Source organism: Oncorhynchus nerka, linkage group LG18, assembly GCF_034236695.1.
Source record: "Oncorhynchus nerka isolate Pitt River linkage group LG18, Oner_Uvic_2.0, whole genome shotgun sequence".
Taxonomy (NCBI): Eukaryota; Metazoa; Chordata; class Actinopteri; order Salmoniformes; family Salmonidae; genus Oncorhynchus; species Oncorhynchus nerka.
The window spans coordinates 39721745-39742696 of record NC_088413.1 but is presented as its reverse complement, the minus strand read 5'-3'; the positions used below and the strand labels follow the sequence as shown (position 1 = coordinate 39742696).

The following is a 20952-nucleotide window of genomic DNA, read 5'->3' as shown; positions in this document are numbered from 1 at the left end:
AAGGCTACTGGTAGTGATCGCGTAACCCAACCTCAAATGTCACGTGTGTTGGCCTGCTGCTAGCTGTTAGGAGAGACAGGATGCATTGCAGTAGTGATGCTGTTGATTTTCGTCCGAGATACTTTGTGTGTGTGCTTGTTTGGTTGTTTCTGTGTTGGCATGTGGTCAACGGCAGTTAAGACATAAAACTACTGGTGCCCTCTGTGCTGTTCTCCATGTGCGCTGACTGACTGACTGACTGTCTGGCTTGCTGACTGACTGGCTGACTACACCTCTCTGGTCAATATTGACCCTCTTTACTGACGGAAACAAATGTTGACCTTGTTGAAACTGACCGTTTGGTTATTAAGCAAATCTTATTGGAGGGTCTTTACGTGGTCTTTCATAAAATATTAAAAGGGGCATCCAGTCATCCAACCAAAACATTGCCCCGGTCATTGAGGGCTTTATCCAACCAAAACATCGCCCCGGTCATTGAGGGCTTTATCCAACCAAAACGTTGTCCTGCTCTTTGTGTACATTCGAGGGCTTTTCTCTGGGTTTGTGTAACGTATAGATCCAGTAACGTATAGCTCCAGTAACATATAGCTCCAGTAACATAGCTCCAGTAACATATAGCTCCAGTAACGTATAGCTCCAGTAACATATAGCTCCAGTAACGTATAGCCCCAGTAACATATAGCCCCAGTAACGTATAGCTCCAGTAACGTATAGCTCCAGTAACGTATAGCTCCAGTAACGTATAGCTCCAGTAACGTATAGCTCCAGTAACGTATAGCTCCAGTAACATATAGCTCCAGTGACGTATAGCTCCAGTAACGTATAGCTCCAGTAACGTATAGCTCCAGTTCTGTTGGTCGTTACGTTGGCTGAGAGCTTCTAAGGGAGGAGTGGAACTGTGTTGAAACCTGTGTGATTGTTTGTGCTGGGGGAGCAGTGTGGGAGAACTCCTCCCCTCACGCCGTCTCAATGTTCCCTAAACTCTCAGTGGGTCTGGGCCCTCCTCACGGATCCTCTGTGTTGTGGTTATGAAGGAGAATGTGCTGTGTCTGGGGTCTGGCTCTGGATCAACTTCCTGCTGCTGCTGGTGTGTTTACCTGGGTCTGGGCCTGCTGGCTGGGCTGCTGGGGGTCAAGCATGTCCTCAGGCCTGGGCGGCGGGTACTCCTTCAACCCCCTCTCTCTGATCTCTCCCTGGCCCGAGGGGAGGAAGGGAAACAATGTGCCCATACTGGCTCTGTGGCTATAGGTATGGGACCTCCTCAGGGACACCGCGCTCTTAGCTCTTACGCTCCTTTCGAGATGTTTTTTGCCTGCGCGGCGACTCGCTTTCAACTCCCCCATCTTCCCGCCCTGCCACCCAGCCTCCCGGCCCTCCTCCTAGCTCTAGCAGGGTGTTTGCTCTCAGTATTAGCTGACCTCCTGACTCTGTTCTCCTTAGCACTTCCCTGGCTCTGCTTCTTACCCGAACACCTCTGCAGGGACGCAACAACCGAGGCCACCGGCTGGGTTCCTCAGCGTTGTGTCTGGCTGAACTTAATCTGAATACAGCCATAGAAGCACTCCATGACACCGTGTATCACACCGAGGACGCCAGCTGCTCTCGCCCATACCTCTGCCCTTTAACTGTCGACCTTTACGCATAGAATTTAAGAAAGCCCTGCTTGTCCGTTCTCTTCTCGTCGCCCGACACTATGTCGTCTTTTCTTCATACTGGTTGTGTGTTTGTGTGCTCTCCTGTAGGTGTTCCAGGACCTGGGAGTGTCGGTGCTGGCCGGGGCATCAGAGGGCTACAACGTCTGTCTGTTTGCCTACGGGCAGACTGGCACCGGCAAGACCTACACCATGATGGGCACGCAGGTGAGGAAGGGTTATAATGCTTGACTTTATGCAGGTATAATGCATTACGGCGGCACTTATAAAGTGTTGTCAGGACAGTGTTACCTCTCATATAATCTGGAACATCCCCGTTTGGCGTTCTCTGCTGTGTGTTGAAAGGAGGCACAGTGATTTGATTTGATTTGGAGGCACAGTGCCAATAAAGTGAATGACTCTTCTCTTTTCCTCCCTCGCGCTCTCCTCCTCCTCCTCCTCCTCTCAGGACTCCATGGGCCTGACCCCCAGGATTTGTCAGGTAAAGGAATCGGTCCCCTAATTCAGTCTAGAGGGTCTCGTGAGGTAGTGTTCTGGCTGTTGACCTGTTCCACCTGTCTGGTATCTCCAGGACCTGTATGGTTGTCTTGACGTTGCCTCCTCTGCACGCTCCTATGCACGCTCCTATGCACGCTCCTATGCACGCTGAACCAGGGCTCATACCCGAAATCCTCATGCGGCAGTAAAAAGTCGTTCATTCAAGTTATTCACAGGAGCGCTGTAGTACTTCTGCTCTGTGGATCACACAAGACGACTCAGCGCCAGATTGATTTTTGTTGTTTATCTTTTCTCTCCAGGGCCTGTTCAGATCTGATGCCACCTTCCCCGAAGGACAAAACTCCAGCAGGGTTGAGATCAGGTACGAGGGGGCTGCGTGTTTGCCTATTTCTCCTTGAGTGATCGCCTGACTCCAGCTATCAGTGAGCGCACATTGGTATCTAGGTGTCGTGCCAGTTCCTTGTGACGGTGCATTTTACTCTCCTTCACCCTGCAGCTTTCTGGAGATCTATAATGAGCGTGTCCGTGACCTGCTGCGAGGCAGAGAGCGGAAGAAGAAAGACTCCCTACGGGTTAGGGAGCACCCTGAGAAGGGACCCTACGTACAAGGTGAGGGGACCGAACAAGTGTCTACTTACTACATGAAGCCGTAGTGGATGGTAGATACAATACCCATTAAGTCCACACCGATCCAGTGTGTGGGGAGGAATGCGTATGTGCGGGATAGGATTCACTCACCAACTCAGTGGATATGTTGTGTAGCTGTGGTGAGCAGTATAATGATAAAGGTTTGCTTATCTTAGAGGTCAGTCTTAGTGGGACGTTGTGGTCCTCTTAGTCTTCTAGCCTTGTGTTTAGGACTCAACTTTGATTATTAATAACAGAGTTGCAATCCCGGCTTGAACCCAGGCTCTGCACTTTGCTCTCACTTTTTCTCTCCCTCCCTCCCTCGCTCTCTCTCTCTCCCTTTGCCTCTCTCGTTCTCTCTGCCTCTCTCACTCTATTTCTTACTCTCTCACTCTCTCTCTTTTTTCTTTCATCACTTCTCTTTCTCTCTCTCCCTCTCTCCGTCTCCCCCTCTTCCCTCTATTCCCTCAAGCCCAACATCCACTCATTGTCTGTATCAGGAAAACTCCCCGAGCATCACAGGAAGGGATGTCACTTCCTGGTGGCAGCATGAAGCACATTGCTGTACTCTACACACAGACCAGATTATAATGTTTGGTTCTCCAGAGTCTCCTCTCTCTTTCTCTATCTGGTTCCATTTACATTACATTTACATTTAAGTCATTTAGCAGACGCTCTTATCCAGAGCAAATTGGTGCGTTCACCTTATGACATCCAGTGGAACTGCCACTTTACAATAGTGCATCTAAATCTTTTAAGGGGGGTGAGAAGGATTACTTTATCCTATCCTAGGTATTCCTTAAAGAGGTGGGGTTTCAGGTGTCTCCGGAAGGTTCCCCCAACCCCTTACCACCATTAAGTCTCTTGGTCTAAGAAGCGTGCAAAAATGTTTTCCTCACTACTGACTTCATCACTTGGGAAGTTATTGGCTGGTTTTTGTGGCTGTGCGAGACACCAGACGTGATTCAGCTGAACCACACTGTAGTATCTGGATAAGAGCGTCTGCTAAATGACTTAAATGTAATGTAATGTAACTTAGTTCCTCATCACTTCCTAATCGCACATCACTGCCAACTCAGACAATGTTGTTCAATTAAACATTATTATTCTGTTTGATATGATTCTGCATATTTTTAGGTGGTATTGATAACTGCTTTCTGTCTGTCTGTCTGTCTGTCTGTCTGTCTGTCTGTCTGTCTGTCTGTCTGTCTGTCTGTCTGTCTGTCTGTCTGTCTGTCTGTCTGTCTGTCTGTCTGTCTGTCTGTCTGTCTGTCTGTCTGTCTGTCTGTCTGTCTGTCTGTCTGTCTGTCTGTCTGTCTGTCTGTCTGTCTGTCTGTCTGTCTGTCTGTCTGTCTGTCTGTCTGTCTGTCTGCTGTCTGTCTGTCTGTCTGTCTGTCTGTCTGTCTGTCTGTCTGTCTGTCTGTCTGTCTGTCTGTCTGTCTGTCTGTCTGTCTGTCTGTCTGTCTGTCTGTCTGTCTGTCTGTCTGTCTGTCTGTCTGTCTGTCTGTCTGTCTGTCTGTCTGTCTGTCTGTCTGTCTGTCTGTCTGTCTGTCTGTCTGTCTGTCTGTCTGTCTGTCTGTCTGTCTGTCTTCCTCCTCTCCTCTCCTCTCCTCTCCTCTCCTCTCCACAGATCTGTCCCAGCACGTAGTGTCTGACTACAAGCAGGCGGTGGAGCTATTGGAGGAGGGCATCGCCAACCGCATCACCGCGGCAACACACATCCACGATGCCAGCAGCAGATCCCATGCCATCTTCACCATCCAGTACACCCAGGTGAGGTCCCAACCCGGCGCCAATCCCAGCACTTGGATTCACTCGCCCAGGTCACGACCCTGCCGATCTATCAGTCACAGTAGTTATTCCAGTCTATTTATTCGTCCCCATGCAGGCTATTCTGGAGAATAACCTTCCCTCAGAGATCGTCAGCAAGATCCACCTGGTAGACCTGGCTGGCAGGTGAGTTTGTTGAAGAGGTTAGCCCTGCGTATTCCCAGGTGTCTAATCATCCCAGATACAGGTCTCAGTATCCATGAGCAAGCTGCCTCCTAGTGGATCTCTTCTGCCATGACTGTGGGTTCACTGACCCGGCAGTCTCTTTTTATCACACGGTAGCTTTTCGCTATGGTACCATTTCCAGCGTTGCGTTTCTCTAGAATATGCGATGTTCCAGTGTGTTGTTGTTGCTCTGCCTGACAGCGAGAGAGCAGACCCCCACTACTGCAGAGACCGACTCACTGAGGGATCCAACATCAACAAATCCCTGGTGACCCTGGGTATCGTCATCTCTGCTCTGGGTAAATATTAAACGGGACTTTTTTATTGGGAAGTACTGCCTTCCTATCTGTGTTCTACCATCTCCTTGTCAGAATCCACTTAGCTTTCAGTACCCAGATCATGCTGTACATACATGCACATCTTTCATTCGTACAGGCTGATATTTGTAGATGTGCTCTCCGTACAGCACTGTGCCTCACGTAACTGACCCAGTGCCCTACTTATCTTCTGTTCTGTAAGACTAGCCAAGTGAGACTACCCTACTCCTAACCCAATCCTCCCCCCCTGACCCTGTATCTCTCCCTGTCTTTGTCTCTTGTCCCTTTCTCTCATTGTCCCCATCTTTTGCCCCTGTCTCTGTCCTGTCCCTGTCTCTGTCCTGTCTCTGTCTCTGTCCCTGTCTCTGTCCTGTCCCTGTCTCTGTCCTGTCCCTGTCTCTGTCCCTGTCTGTCTCTTTCCCTTTCTCTGTCCCTGTCCCTGTCTCTGTCCTGTCCCTGTCTCTGTCCTGTCCGTCTCTTTCTCTGTCTCTGTAACCTAACTCTCCCCTTGTCTCCCCTGTGCACGGCTATCTCCAATAAAACATCAATCCTGAACTACGTCTGTCCCTTTCCAGCTCAGAACTCCCAGATGTCCAGTAGTTGTCAGAGCATCAACAGCGTGGCCAGCGAGGGCGATGCAGGCAGCACTGTGGGCAGCCACACCAGCTCTCTGTCTGGGGGAGGAGGAGGAGGAGGAGGGAGAAGACACTGCTTCATCCCCTACAGGGACTCTGTCCTCACATGGCTCCTCAAAGACAGCCTGGGAGGAAACTCCAAGACCATCATGATCGCCAGTGAGTGAGGAATATTGGCATTGCGTTGCACATTTGCGTCAACTAGTGGGAGTGGAAATAGTGATCACGTTTTCTTTTGTTGCACTTATGATTTAGTCATTTGGCAATGTACGATGGGCAATCGTTTGTCTATACGACGGCACTGAAGAAAGACAGTTGTTGCTGAATGAGTCCAGCCAGTGGTTGTAATGAGGCTACTGTAGCGTTATTATCCCAACAATATATCTGACCCCCCTGCCTGTGTCTTGCAGCCGTGTCCCCGTCCTGCAGAAGCTACAACGAGACTCTCAGCACCCTGCGCTATGCTGCTCACGCCAGGAACATCGTCAACAAGCCACGCGTCAACGAGGCGAGTGTTCTGAGCATTCTGCTGTATGTTGCCGCGACCTTTCGTCCACCGCCTAGTGAGCCTTGTCAAGAGGTTATGACCTCTCGACGTAACGATAGAGGTGTCGGACTGACAGTCGTAGGGACCTGGGTTTGAGTACCGGTTGGGGCTACAATATTAGTGGTAGCGTTTTGCCTTTGCTTCATTCCATTGCCTCTGAGTGTTTGGTTGCGCTAGTGTCTGAGCATCGTAATTGCCTCATGTCTTGCCTCTCGACAGGATGCCAGTGTGAGGTTGATCAGAGAGCTACGTGAAGAGATTGACAGGCTGAAGAGCATGCTGCTCAGCTTCGAGATGGTACTGGTTCCACGGGATCGGGGTTTTCACTAGGATTTATAATCGCATGCGCCAGCGGTGTTATTGGGGGAAAAAAACGATTTGAAGTCATTTCAATTCTAGGTTATTACTGCCTTTGTCTTGTAACATTGACCAAAATGTCTGTGGTAATTCCTTCACAGCAGCGGAATCCCAGCCCTTCTCTGAGCGACGAGCGAGACGGCAGTCTGTCCGACATAGTGTTACAGAACGAACTAAAGGTAGAGAGGCTCATCTATCAGACTTCCCACTAGAACTGTGTACCGTCACTTTTAGTAAATAGTCAATATTACCACATCTTGTCCTTTTTATACAATCTATGCTCCTGACTCCTCTCCACTCTGCCTGACCCTAATCTTCCCTCCTCCAGGTGGATCAGCTGACGAAGGACTGGTCAGAGAGCTGGCGGGACAAGAAGGAGCTGTTGGAACAGTACAGTGTGGATATCAACAGAGACCGGGCTGGTTTTCTCATCCACGCCCTGGTACCACACCTTATTACACTGGACCGGGATGTACTCAGCACCGGGGTCACCTTCTATCACCTCAGGGTATATATAATACACACCTTCGGATACTAACACACATATCCTCATCCACGCCCTGGTACCACACCTTATTACACTGGACCGGGACGTACTCAGCACCGGGGTCACCTTCTATCACCCCAGGGTATATATAATACACACCTTCGGATACTAACACACATATCCTCATCCACGCCCTGGTACCACACCCTATTTCCCTGGACCGGGATGTACTCAGCACCGGGGTCACCTTCTATCAGCTCACGGTACGAGCGTGCATACGGATGGACGCTGGCACACACACGCGCGCGAGCACACACACGCACAGGCACACGCACGTACACACATCCACGGAACTCACATTCTACATGTACCTCTGCACTACACTTCTTCTTTTGCTTCTTTCTATGACTGAAATGTTTCTCTTTTTTTTTTTTTTGTCTACTAGATTCTCCCTCCCTGTTCTTCCTTCTCTCTCTTTGTACTGCTCGATGTTAAGACGAGGTGCGTTTTCACCCGGTCCCCTCTCTTTTTCTCCCCCCGTTGTGAGGCACGGGCTCTGTGGACCTACGCCTATTCTGATTCTGACAACGACTAGAATGGCTTTAGAGCCGATGATTATGCCACTTCCTGTATTTAAAGAGCAGAAACCACCTTGGAATCCAATACTGCTCCTGTAGTGGGGCTGTAGTTACATAAGCTAGCCTTTTGATCCCACAAGATAGCATTTGGTAAACAAATCATTGTTTTCCTGAAAGCAAGCCTTAAGTGTAGGGCTCTGAGGCCTGTGAGAGTCATGCTTAGTGTAGTAGAACGTCATGCGGTAGTAATTTGTTCTGTTATGAAATGTTTGTTTAAGGCACACACTGTTTAAACCCTCTGTCATCCTGAACTCTTCACTACCCTCTGTTGTAGGAGGGGGTGACCACGATTGGACCTCAGGACAAACTGGTTGAACCACAAATAGGTAGGCTGATGTCATATTGATATCTCCTATGTTCTCTGTTTATTATCTGTCATATTGATATCTCCTATGTTCTCTGTTTATTATCTGTCATATTGATATCTCCTATGTTCTCTGTTTATTATCTGTCATATTGATATCTCCTATGTTCTCTGTTTATTATCTGTCATATTGATATCTCCTATGTTCTCTGTTTATTATCTGTCATATTGATATCTCCTATGTTCTCTGTTTATTATCTGTCATATTGATATCTCCTATGTTCTCTGTTTATTATCTGTCATATTGATATCTCCTATGTTCTCTGTTTATTATCTGTCATATTGATATCTCCTATGTTCTCTGTTTATTATCTGTCATAATGATATCTCCTATGTTCTCTGTTTATTATCTGTCATATTGATATCTCCTATGTTCTCTGTTTATTATCTGTCATATTGATATCTCCTATGTTCTCTGTTTATTATCTGTCATATTGATATCTCCTATGTTCTCTGTTTATTATCTGTCATATTGATATCTCCTATGTTCTCTGTTTATTATCTGTCATATTGATATCTCCTATGTTCTCTGTCATATTGATATCTCCTATGTTCTCTGTTTATTATCTGTCATATTTATATATCCTACGTGAGTATTAGATAGATCTTGTGCATGCAGTACATGTCTTTTGGAGAAGCATTTGCAACTTCAAATGCGTTTGATTTTGGAGTTCCTTAGTGTATGTCTTTCCCCTCCAGTCCTCCAGGGCGGCGCCACCTGTGAGATAGAAAACCAGTCTGGGGTGGTCACCCTGAGGCCGCTGCCAGGGAGTGTCTGCATGGTCAACGACAGGGAGGTGACAGAGCCCTGCAGACTGGCCCAAGGTAGGCCCTCACCTAGTTCTCAAACACTCTCTTCTGAATCCCTTGTCAAAGAGTGTCTGTCTTGTTACACTTCAGTTTACCTTAACAACAGTGCCAGTGTAAGCTGTGCAGCTAGGAGCGTGTAGAGTAGCACTTGGAGGCCCAACAACTGTGTAACATTTTTGGTATGTATCTCTCTGTCTTCAGGGTCAGTGATCACGATTGGAGGTGTTCACAAGTTCCGGTTCAACCACCCAGCAGAGGCTGCAGTCCTGAGGGAACGCAGACGGGTGAGTACTCCTAAATATGATGATGATGGCGATGATGATAGTGATGGTGGTGGGGATGATGATGATACCTAACAACATCCTCTTCTTGACAGGCCAGTGAGGGTGCACTGAACTGCAGCTACAGTGACCTTCGATCCTTAACCTCCGACCCCAGGTAAACGAACACACACACACACACACACACACACACACTCAATCTAAACTAACCAGCACCCACTGACAAGCACAGGTCAGGAGCATCTCTGAACTACACTACACTATGTGCTGAAAGGATTCTGCTGAGCTCTCATAGTAGACTCATGGAATACATATTTTCTATGTATTTTATGTAGTACAACCTACCACTGGTACAAAGGATTAATGGCTAGTAATGCTTCATGCATGTTTCTGTGTACAGAACGACAGAGAGAGAGTGCTTACAATGTACATAGATGTGACACAGACTGACCAGGTGAATTTAGGTGAAAGCGATGATCCCTTATTGATGTCACATGTTAAATCCTTTTCGATCAGTGTAGCTGAAGGGGGGGAGGGACAGGTGAAAGAAGTATTTTTAAGCCTTGAGACAATTGAGACGTGGATTGTGTATGCGCGTGCCATTCAGAGGGTGAATGGGCAAGACAAAAGATTGAAGTGCCTTTGAATGGGGTATGGTAGTACAGTAGGTGCCAGGCGCAGAACTGCACCGCTGCTGGGTTTTTCACGCTCAACAGTTTCCTGTATGTATCAAGAATGGTCCAATTAACACATCTGTGGGAAACATTGGAGTCAACATGGGCCAGCATGGGGAAGGTGTTCTCATTTTTTTTATCAGTGTCTTGGTGGAATCATAGTTTGTTGTTTACAGACAAGGCTGGGCCGTTGCTTGGTTACAGGAGAGACGCTGCATTAAACTCTAACAACATTAGCTCTCATTAAAACTCTGCTTAGGCAAGGAGCCAGAGCTCTCAGTGTTTTAGGGATCTCTGCCCTTAATGAAAGCTTTACTGCGCTGAGGTAAAATTGTCGTAGAACGTCTTTGAACAGATCACTGAAAATGTGTAGGCTCGATGAAGATTTGTTTTCAACTATCTCTGTTCCATTGGAATGAATTCTGCTTTTATTTGGTATTTGGTCACGTCTGTGTTCTGGCCCTACTTCTCACTCATTTGTATTTCTGTCTATGTGAACAGGCTTGGAGGAGAGGTGGTCCTGGGACAGACCGGGTACTGTGTGGCTGAAGGAGAGGATCCAGCCAGCAAGCCGCAGTGTGTAAAGGACCAGGTGAAGTACGTGGAGGAGCGAAGGGGGTACGTGGAGTGTTTACGCCAGGAGATCCAGACTGAACAGAGACGGGCTGAGAGAGACCTGGAGAGCGAACAGGCCCATCTGAGACAACAACACAATGACAGTGAGTAGCACACCTTCATCGAATCACACAGTACTCAGTACAGTAAGTATACTTTGAGAGAATAGCTTGAATGTGGATTTGACCTGTCTCTCAGTAGAGAAATGTTTTGATTACATTAGAGATGTGAAGAGAAATGGATACATGTTTAGCATTTTTGTCACAGAACATTATACACTCCCCTATGTATCTAGTTGGACAGTGAAGCTAGGACTTTTAATTTGACTCTACACTCCAGCATTTTGGATGCTGGGGGTAGCATAGCGTTAAGAGCGTTCGGCCTGTAACCGAAACGTCGCTGGTTGGGATTCTCGAGCCGGAAAAGGTGGAAAAATGCGTCGTTCTGCCCTTGAGCAAGGCAGTTAACCCACAACAACGACTGCTCCCTGGGCGCCGATGACGTCGATTTAAGGCAGCCCGCCGCACCTCTCTGATTCAGGGGGGTTGGGTTAAATGCGGAAGACACATTTTGGTTGAGTGCATTCAGTTGTGCAACTGACTACGTATCCCCCTTTCCAAAATGTTTCATATTTGAAGATCAAATGTTTGGTTTCACAACACTTCTACGTTAATGTGGATGCTACCATGATTGCGGATAATAATGAATGAATTGTGAATAATGATGAGTGAGAAAGTTGGAGGCTTTTAAATATCATAACCAATATTAGCATTTTGGGGGGGGGGGGTATGGTGAGAGGTTAGCATGTCTTGGGGGTAGGATATTTACGCCTCTAATTTTCTCACTCCTCATTATTCATTTTTCATTCATGATTATCCATAATCATGGTAGAATCCACATGAATGTAGAAGTGTTTAGAAACATCTTCTATTCTTATTTACAGTAAAAGTGACTCCAAAATGACACAATACATTATTTACCAGTGATGTATATTGGGCACAACATAATGTGAAACACAACAAACCCGTAATGCAAATGCATCCAACATCTTTGTAGAGTCACAAGCTTGATGTAGGCATTGTGTTAGGAATATTGGTACCGAATACTCAACTTTTGACTACTTTAATACACATACCTGTGTAAGTGAATTTGTCAAAATACTTATTACACCTTCAAATGTGGGAAATAGATACATAAAATTCTTTAATTTCTAAATGGTAAAACAGATATGTATGAAAATACCCTTAAATAAAAGGTGACATTATGTACTGTCGCCTCATATTAAAAATATGGTAAAAAATAAACATGCTAAAGAATAGAAAAAGTTTAAGCTTCACTGTCCAAAAAAAATATGTAAGGGAGCGGATCTGAAAAATATGTTGTTAAAGTTTGTATGTGCAGATAGTGCTTATTTAATTTATGCATGTCATTTGTTTCCTCTGTCTACAGTCCAGCAGTGGATTCTGCAGGAGAAGCAACGTCTGGCAGCTATAACGTTAGAGGAAAAAGGAACTCAGGAGTTTGGTGTACAGACTGATCCTATTCCAGCTCCCATCCTAGACAGCCTGCTAACGGAAGGTTCGGAAGGTTCTGAGGAAGGGTGTGGTCAAACAGTGGCCCCTCCCTCTAAAGTTGTTCTAAACAGGAAGAAGGTTGTTCAGGAGGAGCTGTTACGACATCACGCCTTGCGGCGCGCCGAGACCCGATTTCGACGCAAAAGACTTCACTACCAGCTGGAGAGGATCGCTCGCAAGCGCCATCTACTAGAGGCTAAGAGGGAACTGCAGCGGCTGGAGAAGGCCCTGCCACCAGGTCTAGAGAGCCCTGCTTCCCCTGAACTAGTGTCCTCCTCAAGTCCCAGAGGACTTCAACCTGTCTTGCGCAGGCATTCTTTCTCATCGGACCTTCTGTCCCGATTGCACCCCCAACACACCCCAATCTTCAGGTCAGTATGAAGTCTCTCACAAATATATCTATTCAAGCCGATATTTGACTAGTATAAAGGAATTACACAGGCATGGTGTAAAGGATAATGCATTTCTTTTACCGCCCGTTTTGTTTTCCCCAACAGCCACTTCCTGAAGAGAAACAGACCATCTGAACTGACATTTGGATCCATCAACTCAAGACAGTGGGTGTCTGACGAATGTCTTCCACGCGAAAGGACGAGGAGTCGCTCCGACACATTCTCCTCGGGAACAGGACCCAGTAGTCAGGAGCAGGGGTGGAGGAGCAGAACCAGTTCCTCTGAGAACCTTAAGCTGCCTGTGAAGGACGAGGAGGAGGCTCTAGCTCAGCCACCATGTCGTGAAAGACCTGAGAGGAAACCACTGCTTCCAAAACGTGGGCTTGAATTTACATTCAAGAACAATCAGAACCCATCGCAATCACAACATGGTGGGACTTTACAGTCAAGCAGTAATGCCATCGTGAAGGTACCAACAGTTACAGTAAGCAAATCCAGCAGTCAGACTCAGAAGGCTCAATGTAAGGCAGTGAAGAGCCTTCCCCGTGGAGGTAGAAAGGGCTTGGAGACCATCCGTAAGGTCTTATCACACTCAATCGGCCCTGGATTAAAGACCGCGTTGGCTAGGGTGTTTAGAAAGCCACCATCAGGACTGAGTAGAAGGACCAAGCCCACTGGTAAAACAGCAAGCCGATTTGACCGGAAACAAAACCGAGGTTTAGAAGAAGCCAATATGAGCAGAAAGAAATGCACGATGAAAACAACTGTCTCGTGTGAGGATCTTGATCAGAAGACTCCTTCACATGATTGTAGACCGAGACAAAGACGGTGGCACAGTGCAGAGACTCTGATAAACCAGACTAGCATCCTAAGGTGGGTGCAGAGACCGCAGGGACTGGCAGGATGGGAGGAGTATGACAGTGAGGAAGAAGAGGAAAGGGAGGGTGACCACTCCTCAGACTGTGACAGCTTGTTCTCCATGGACTCCCTGTCCTCGGCCTATGCCACAGCTCTGGCAGAGCAGCTGAAGCAGGAGGAGGCTATCCAGAGCGAAGCAGAGAGCGAAGACAGTCAGATGTCAAAGGACTCACTCGCCATGGAGAGCAGAGGGAAACATGTTGTATCTAGGCTGGCACAGAGATGGACTGGGGAAGTACCCAGTCACTCTGTGGTGAGGGGTCTCAATCCTTTGATTGAAAAGACTATGAACATGGCTTCAGATATTCAGCAAACTAGAGAGGGAATCGAAGACATTGGGAAACCAAATGAAATACCTGCAGAGGTTTACTGGAGCCATCATGGCGGTCCTAAAACAGGAGTCAATGAAGCAACCGGAACGACAAGGGAATCACGGTACCAGAAGCAGTCAGCGCAAGAACCCAGGTGTAGAGACACTGTATCAAAGTTGAGTGAAGAGCTTGGGCACGTCCACACCATGTTGACCGGCAGTCCTCGCTCTCTGAGTAGCTGTAGTGTGAGGGAGCCAGAGAGTTTGCTAGCGCTTACAGATGCCTGGTCCTCCACTGATGCAGCAGATAGTCCCAGGGTACCCAGGGACTCTGCCGTGTTGAGGAGGAGGACGGTGTTTAGTCACGGTGCATTGGACAGCAGCAGTTGTCCCAGCCCCGTCAGTGCCGATCTATCTGACTCTCTGAGTGTATTTGGATCCACTGAATCCCATAGCTCCGCATCTACTGATGGAACAGAGGGAGAACAGGTCACAGTAGAGGAACAAAGACTTGGGGTTTCAGGGGGGACAACTGATACTTTGAAGTTACATAATTCTCAGCTCCTCCAAACGGCAGCGCCACATATAATGATATCATTGATTCAGGAGCCAGTATGTTGCGAAGACTATTTTAAAAGGCAGACAGTCCGTACAGAAGGTTTGCTGAAGGTGTCTATTGATGATCCAGGCTTTTGCAACAATCAAAATGGAGATGTCTCATCAGAGATTCCTTCGTATAGATCTGCATTTTCTCCAACCATTGACTATAAGACTCAATGCATCCCGTCAACATTGGAGGCTGCAATGTTCCATGGGCATCAGATGCAGCAGGAAACATTACCTAAACCTGAAGGTGGCATGTTGAACGAGACATTGGACATTGAAAGTGCCCCAAAGAATCCTTCTGGAGATAATGACCTATTCAATGTAGATGGAGACATGGAAGAAGTCAGAGTGGAGGAGTTTTTTGAAGCTAGCAATACCAAAGACACATCAATTAAAAGTGAGTTTAAATTGCTGCAAAATCTTGGAGCCAAAGTCACAGAGCGGAATTGTTTGTCACCAGAGCAGGAGTCTTTCAAAGCATCTTGTAAAAATCCCAGAAAGAGGAACAAAGTCCAGCAGGACAATTTCATTGGCAGCTTGAAAATTCTAAAGAGGAGCAATGAAGGTGATTTTTGTACATTCTCCACTGTCAAGAACAGCCAGGAAGTTATTTGGTCAGATGACAAAAATAACACTAGTGAATTAAAAGACAAACAAACTTCATTTGCAGTTGATTCATTTAAACTAAATCTGGGCTGCAATGAAGATAACTTCCAACAACATACCTCAGCAATGTCAGTGTCTGTGCACATATCCCAAGAACATTTCTCCCCATGTGACCATAAAACCATTGAAAAAGATGACCATAAAGGCACTCCTTTCGGAGAGAGTGCAGTTATTATAAAGACAAGAGAAGTAAATCAAGGTGAAGAAATAGAAGTTCAAAGGCAGGGTGAAGAGCTGATCTCAGATTGCAAGAGAAGAGATGTAGAAAATGGTAGATGGGGACCTCACCATGGGGACAGTAACTGTAGTCCGATAGACCAGCGAATCTCAGAGGTGGTAAAGGAGCATATGAGGATGTCAGGTATAGATGGGGATGGAGACAACAGTAACAGTGAACTAGAGAGTCAAAGTAGTCAAAGCCTTAATGCCTTGCCAACAAGTAATCCTAACAAATGTGATTCCCCAAAGGATCTACAAATAGTTAGTCATCATCAAGTAGCCGCCCCACTGAGGAGCATTAAGCCTGTCTCTTGTTCGACATCAGAAAAGTCTCTCATCTGTTCTGAGAAGCTGAAGATGGACAACATGACAGACATGGAAAATCTAAGCCATGAAAAAGTTCTTAGACACTCTACTTCCCTCATATTAATTTCCATGAAACAATCAAGTTTCATTACCAAAGACAATGATTCAGACGGTACGACAAAGATCCCCTCCGAGTCCCAGTTAAGTCAGAGCATTCGAAAGAAAGTAAGAGAGGTGCAACTGAAACATGGAATAACTGATGTTGACAAGGGTCTGGATGCTTCTGGCTGTGCTGTCATAGCAGCAAATGATCAAGCAAGTGTAAATTCTGGTGTAAAAAGCCATGAGATCAAATTAAGTCTGGCATTGAACCAAGGGCAACCTGAATCCATCAACAAACCTGTACTGCTACCAATGGGACATTCTTCAGGGTCTACTTTCACTACCACCATACCCAAAGAATGCTTAGTTTCTCAAGGGAAAAGGTTGGAAAGAGATGTCCCTTTTCAACATATGGGCAACATAAAGAAACAAACAGGTCCTGAGAAGTATCATCCTCACCTTAACTGTCTTGGTAATAATGATAAGCAAACTGTCAACCAGGCTGGTTCACCTCAGCAAACCCTGAAACCTAGTGCTCTACAACCTCTCCAGAACTGCCAAGGAACAATGTCCTCAGTGACTACGCCACCAAATAAGGCCTTTGCACATTTAAGGGACATCATAATGGATTCAGAGGTTCAAGGCAAAAACAAGAACCAATGCAAATTGATCTCCCCAACAGGTGCAGGTGGACAACTTGATCTAAAGGATCGTGATCGGCATGCAGCTGTAGATTCACTCTCTAACAAAGGCAGACTTCAACGTACACCAGAAGACATTGACAAGCACCACAACAGTCAAATACGCTCAAATAATCCACAGTCTGTCGATGCTATAAAAACTCTGACTGTCAGTCTTCACTGTGACATTTTATGTGAATCACAGAAGCTAGAGGAGAAAGAGGTCAGAAAAGAGTTCCAAAAAGACACCCCTTATGCCACAAGTAAGGAACTACCACAGTCAAAGTGCTCATCTGAAACTCAGGTAGACACATTTCATAACACTTGTGTAATCGTCGATCCTGTAAAACCCAACAAATGCCATATTGAAAAATGGCTGAAGGCTCAGTGCAATGTGAGAAACTTTGCCTCGGACAATACCAAAGGTTGCCAAATGGCAAACAATGAAGAGGGGTCAATGACAGAAAAAACACAGACAAAGTCTCCTGTATCCTCCTTTGACGTACCAAGTGAAATGAATAGTAATGGATCTTCTACATCCCAAATAACACAGGGAAGTAGTGATGCTAATATGAAGATATTGGGTGACATTTGCGGAGATATCATGTCCAGAAAGGGAAATAACAAAACATCTCATTTCAGGCAACCCCATCAGTTCAGTGGTAGCAGTGTTGTTCATTGCAAAAAGGGAACGTCCAAGAGGTTCAGAAGGTCCAAAGTCCAGGCACCACCTAGCTCATCCTCTGACTCCACACTCAAGTCTTCCTCAGACGAAGAACAGAAAATAATTCCCAGGTTGCATCGAAGCAGATCTTCATCAACAAGAATGAAGCCTGAATCTCAAACTCATGGGAAATTAGAGGTCAGTCAATGCAATGGTGCAGCAATTCCTCCAGTGAAAAGACAATCACCACAGTCAAAAGACAATCACAATATGGAAGCTTGTACTGTCCCGACCCCGGGCGAATATGACGATAAAGCTGGAGTTGGCATCAGTTTTGGTAAGAAAGAACACAGCCTCAATGGACAATCAGCACATACTCTTGCAATGGAGAAAAGGACCATTCGGGAGAAAATCATGGCTTCCAGTATCAAAGAAAATAAGATGTCACACTACACACCAAAGCCTCAGGATTCGCCAATGCATTTTGCCTCCAGTGACGTCAATCCCTTTGTTCACCAATGGCAAGAAGAAGAGCCAAACCAAAGGTGCTACAAGAACCAAGTGTTTGGAAGTGCTGCTGACATATCTTGCAAATCCCCCATGCTGGATTCCACTGACAAACGCATCACTAGATGCTGCAGTGTCGACAACGGTTTAAACGTACAGAACTCTCCTTTCAACTCCCACCTGAGCACTTACGCCAACAACAAGGGACTCTCCAGCACCCTGAGCAGCATGGAAGAAGATTTAAAAGGTCAAACGTCCCCCAAAGCCCATCTGAAAGGATGTACTAACCAAGCCTCTAGTATTGACGATCACAATCAACCACTGATCCGGACCATGAGTTGTAACTCTTCTTCTTGCCATGATGTATCTGGAGATCCTGGTAACAGCTCTGGCCAGGTAGATGAGATCATGTTGGTCTACTCCTCAGAGCAGGAGTCTCAGTCTAAGGGGTTTCAGAGTCCTGAAACACACACCACATGTGACCACAGCACCCAGACAACCATGACTCAAGAACCCATGACTAAGACAACGATCAGCCATAGTGATCTACAGAGGAGAAACAACCATCACAGACTGAGCAGCACTCAGGTACCAGTGTTGCAGAAGAATACAGAGGCCAGTAGAAAGACCACCACATGGGCCAGCCTTCAAAACATGTCTGAGCATCTCTCTCAGCTGATACACAACACCTCCGATCTTCTGGGAAATGTTCAGGGTATGAGGTCTGGCGATAGCCTCAGACATAGTCCGATAAGAAATGTTAAATATTCATCTCATCTGTACTCCTCCAGAGATTGGACCAAGAGAGACTGCTCAACACAAACTGCAGTAGATATTGGGATCCAGACTGAAAGGACTTCAACAACCATTCAAGACAAAATGTTTATCCACCAAACTCTGTCCACGGAGAGGTCCAAAGCTCACGAAGTTAATGTGATAGTCAAAGTGATTGGCTCAGAAGTTCTTAATGTGTCACAAGAGAAAGAGCTCCCCCTTCAACATCAACTCAAGAACAGGCCAGATGATAGGATTCAGAGCATTCCCGACCTGCGACTCAATGGCTCCACTGTTAACCAAAGATATATCTTGGAATCAGAGATTGTCCCTCACAAAGTGCCTTCTCTGGAGACTGTTGTCCAATGTCACAGCCATTCAAATCCTGCCGTTCATTGTAGAAGCAATGAGGACTGCAAACCTGAGAGAGTGTCCTTCTCCAAAAGTTTGGGAGTCTCTGAAGTCTGCAATAATTTGTCAGAAATACTCAGACCAGAAAGCCGTAACATCTTGAGAAGGAGTGACCCGGGAATAGGCTGTATAAAACAAGCGAGCTCCACAGATCGCGCATGCTCACCCATTCTCACTGTAAGTCCTAGGGCTGGTTCCAACCAGAGCAGTAGAACGTCTTTACAGAGTCTCAAAGAACAACAGAAGTTTGAGATTCAAAATAGAAGTAAAGAACACATTTCGCCCCGAAAAGAGTGCCAGTCAACACCTTGTTTAAATTTCAGCGAACAGAAAACATGCGTATCTTTCACAAAGAATGATAAGCTATCAGGACATGACTCCCTTCATCTGTGTGAGGAGCCTTGTGATATGTCCACCACAAAATCAACGGGATCAATATCTCTCGAGAACGTGAGTGCCCTCAGCAATTCAAGCCCAAAAGGGTCTGATGGACACTCAGAAAGTCTTAGTTCGTCCATTGATAAATACATCCACAATGAAACCAGAATTGTCAGCCACGAAGAAGAAGGGGAAATGAGCACATGGCACAAAACCAACCAAAGTCCAAGATGTTCTCTTCCTTCTGTTCTAAGCAGTAATGGAGTCACTTTACTGAACCACACCTCTCTCACCTTCAGGCAGACGGATGTGTCCAAAAAGGAGGAGAAATCCATCTCTTCTTTTGGAGATCAACTAAGCCACAGGAGACATTCAATAGACAACCACCACTGTCGACCCTCAGAGGGCCCAGTAGAGTGCTTCAGTGGTGCTTATGATCATTCCCCTCTCAGTGACAACACCGTCCAGGTTCAGGAGGATGACATGGTGTCATTGGCCCCAAGTGAGTGCAACACAGACGTCCTTGTGAACATCAACCCAGTCACCCACACTTCCAACTTCCAACACCAACACTCGCCACAGCAGCGAGATTGCCAGTGTCTCCCTGAGGACCTACCGGTGCACAACAAGTTTACCAACTGGTCCGGTATCAGCCAGCATCCATCTGACGGAGGACAAATTAGTAGTTCAATGAAACCAGCCATATATATACCCACTGGTCACAAAGCACAGAGGAACCAGCCAGAGTGGTCCAGTCTGAGTCCAGAGTCCACGTTCCAGAAGATCAGGAAGACGAGGGAGATAGAGAGGCTGCGTAAGGAGCGAGAGCAGGTCATGGCTACAGTCCAACTGAACATGAACCCTCATCAGCTGACCGTGGAGCTGACTGAAGCAAAGCTACACTACGGTCTGGGAGAGACAGACATGCTGTTGAAGATCCTAACTTCTGGAGGAACCAAGGAGGAGGAACCATCCGCTGTCCCTACTAAACAGCAGCTCTATGAACGGTAAGGCTAGAAATGGCCCTATGTATGTGATTGTCTTGATATTATGATGTAATTAGATAACTATAAAATGGTAGTTTTTTTAAATGTACATTTTTCTCTATGTTCCTCTTGTTTTAGGCACCGGAGCAGCATCGAGGGTTTGAGGCAGGAGAGGGACACTCGGCTTCAGAACTGTCGTCGGGCTCGCAGCCTCAGCCCCAGCAAACATAACTACCCCCATTCCCCTCCTCAATCCCAATCCCCTTCTCACTTCCGATCCCCTCCTCAAAAAGCCATATCCTCCTCCAGGGTTTCAACCTTGCCTAGCCAACGCAGAGAGTGCCTCCAACATCTCCGCCAAGAAGAAATGGAGGGCAGTAGGTAAGACAGGATCCAGACCAAATAATAATTTTGTGCTAAATTGCTCAACAGTTTTCAATGTCAGATTATTTAGTCTCTGTTGTAAAGAGTGTTATATCTGTGGATTAATTTATCAATTGATTGATTGTAAATCTGTCTTTCCCCAGGATCCCAGATCCACCCAGAGGAGAGGGTCATTATCCCTCTGAGATCGAGCAGCTGCTGCGTGACTACGGCCGTGCCCGCGAGGAAGCCAGGACGGAAATAGCACATGCACGGGAACGGCTCCGCGAGAGGACAGAGCAGGAGAAGAGACGTCTCCAGCAACAGGCTCTGTCTCAGGTGGTCAAGGTTAGTCCCAGCAGGAAGTCCTAGTTTCACACTCCATAGTTAGTCGAAAGCCTAAAGATGTATTCAGCATATTTTCTCCATTAATTCTATAATAAAACCTTTCGGTCACCTCCCTCCGAATCCATTGACAATGGATTCGGAGGGAACATGATTCCCTGGTCAGGGATTAAAATTGCACCATTCCTGTTAGTGGAGACCTTGAAGAGTAGGAATATGAAATGAATAGTTCAAATGCGGTGAGGAAAGGACAG

At 46.5% G+C, this 20952-nt stretch overlaps 1 protein-coding gene across 1 annotated transcript in view; it reads left to right on the top strand.

The window, feature by feature from the left end:
• The window catches only part of LOC115146761 (StAR-related lipid transfer (START) domain containing 9), a 52077-nt gene that overhangs the window by 20966 nt on the left and 10159 nt on the right, over positions 1-20952 (top strand). Inside the window, exons 4-24 of the mRNA XM_065003340.1 lie at positions 1743-1859; positions 2101-2133; positions 2450-2511; positions 2647-2759; positions 4408-4550; positions 4666-4733; positions 4974-5071; positions 5665-5883; positions 6135-6304; positions 6449-6568; positions 6730-6807; positions 6957-7136; positions 8028-8079; positions 8817-8942; positions 9129-9211; positions 9304-9365; positions 10384-10601; positions 11947-12442; positions 12569-20011; positions 20129-20371; positions 20518-20701. Coding sequence (XP_064859412.1) covers positions 1743-1859; positions 2101-2133; positions 2450-2511; positions 2647-2759; positions 4408-4550; positions 4666-4733; positions 4974-5071; positions 5665-5883; positions 6135-6304; positions 6449-6568; positions 6730-6807; positions 6957-7136; positions 8028-8079; positions 8817-8942; positions 9129-9211; positions 9304-9365; positions 10384-10601; positions 11947-12442; positions 12569-20011; positions 20129-20371; positions 20518-20701 — 10308 coding nt within the window. The remainder of the gene's footprint in view (positions 1-1742; positions 1860-2100; positions 2134-2449; positions 2512-2646; positions 2760-4407; positions 4551-4665; positions 4734-4973; positions 5072-5664; positions 5884-6134; positions 6305-6448; positions 6569-6729; positions 6808-6956; positions 7137-8027; positions 8080-8816; positions 8943-9128; positions 9212-9303; positions 9366-10383; positions 10602-11946; positions 12443-12568; positions 20012-20128; positions 20372-20517; positions 20702-20952) is intronic.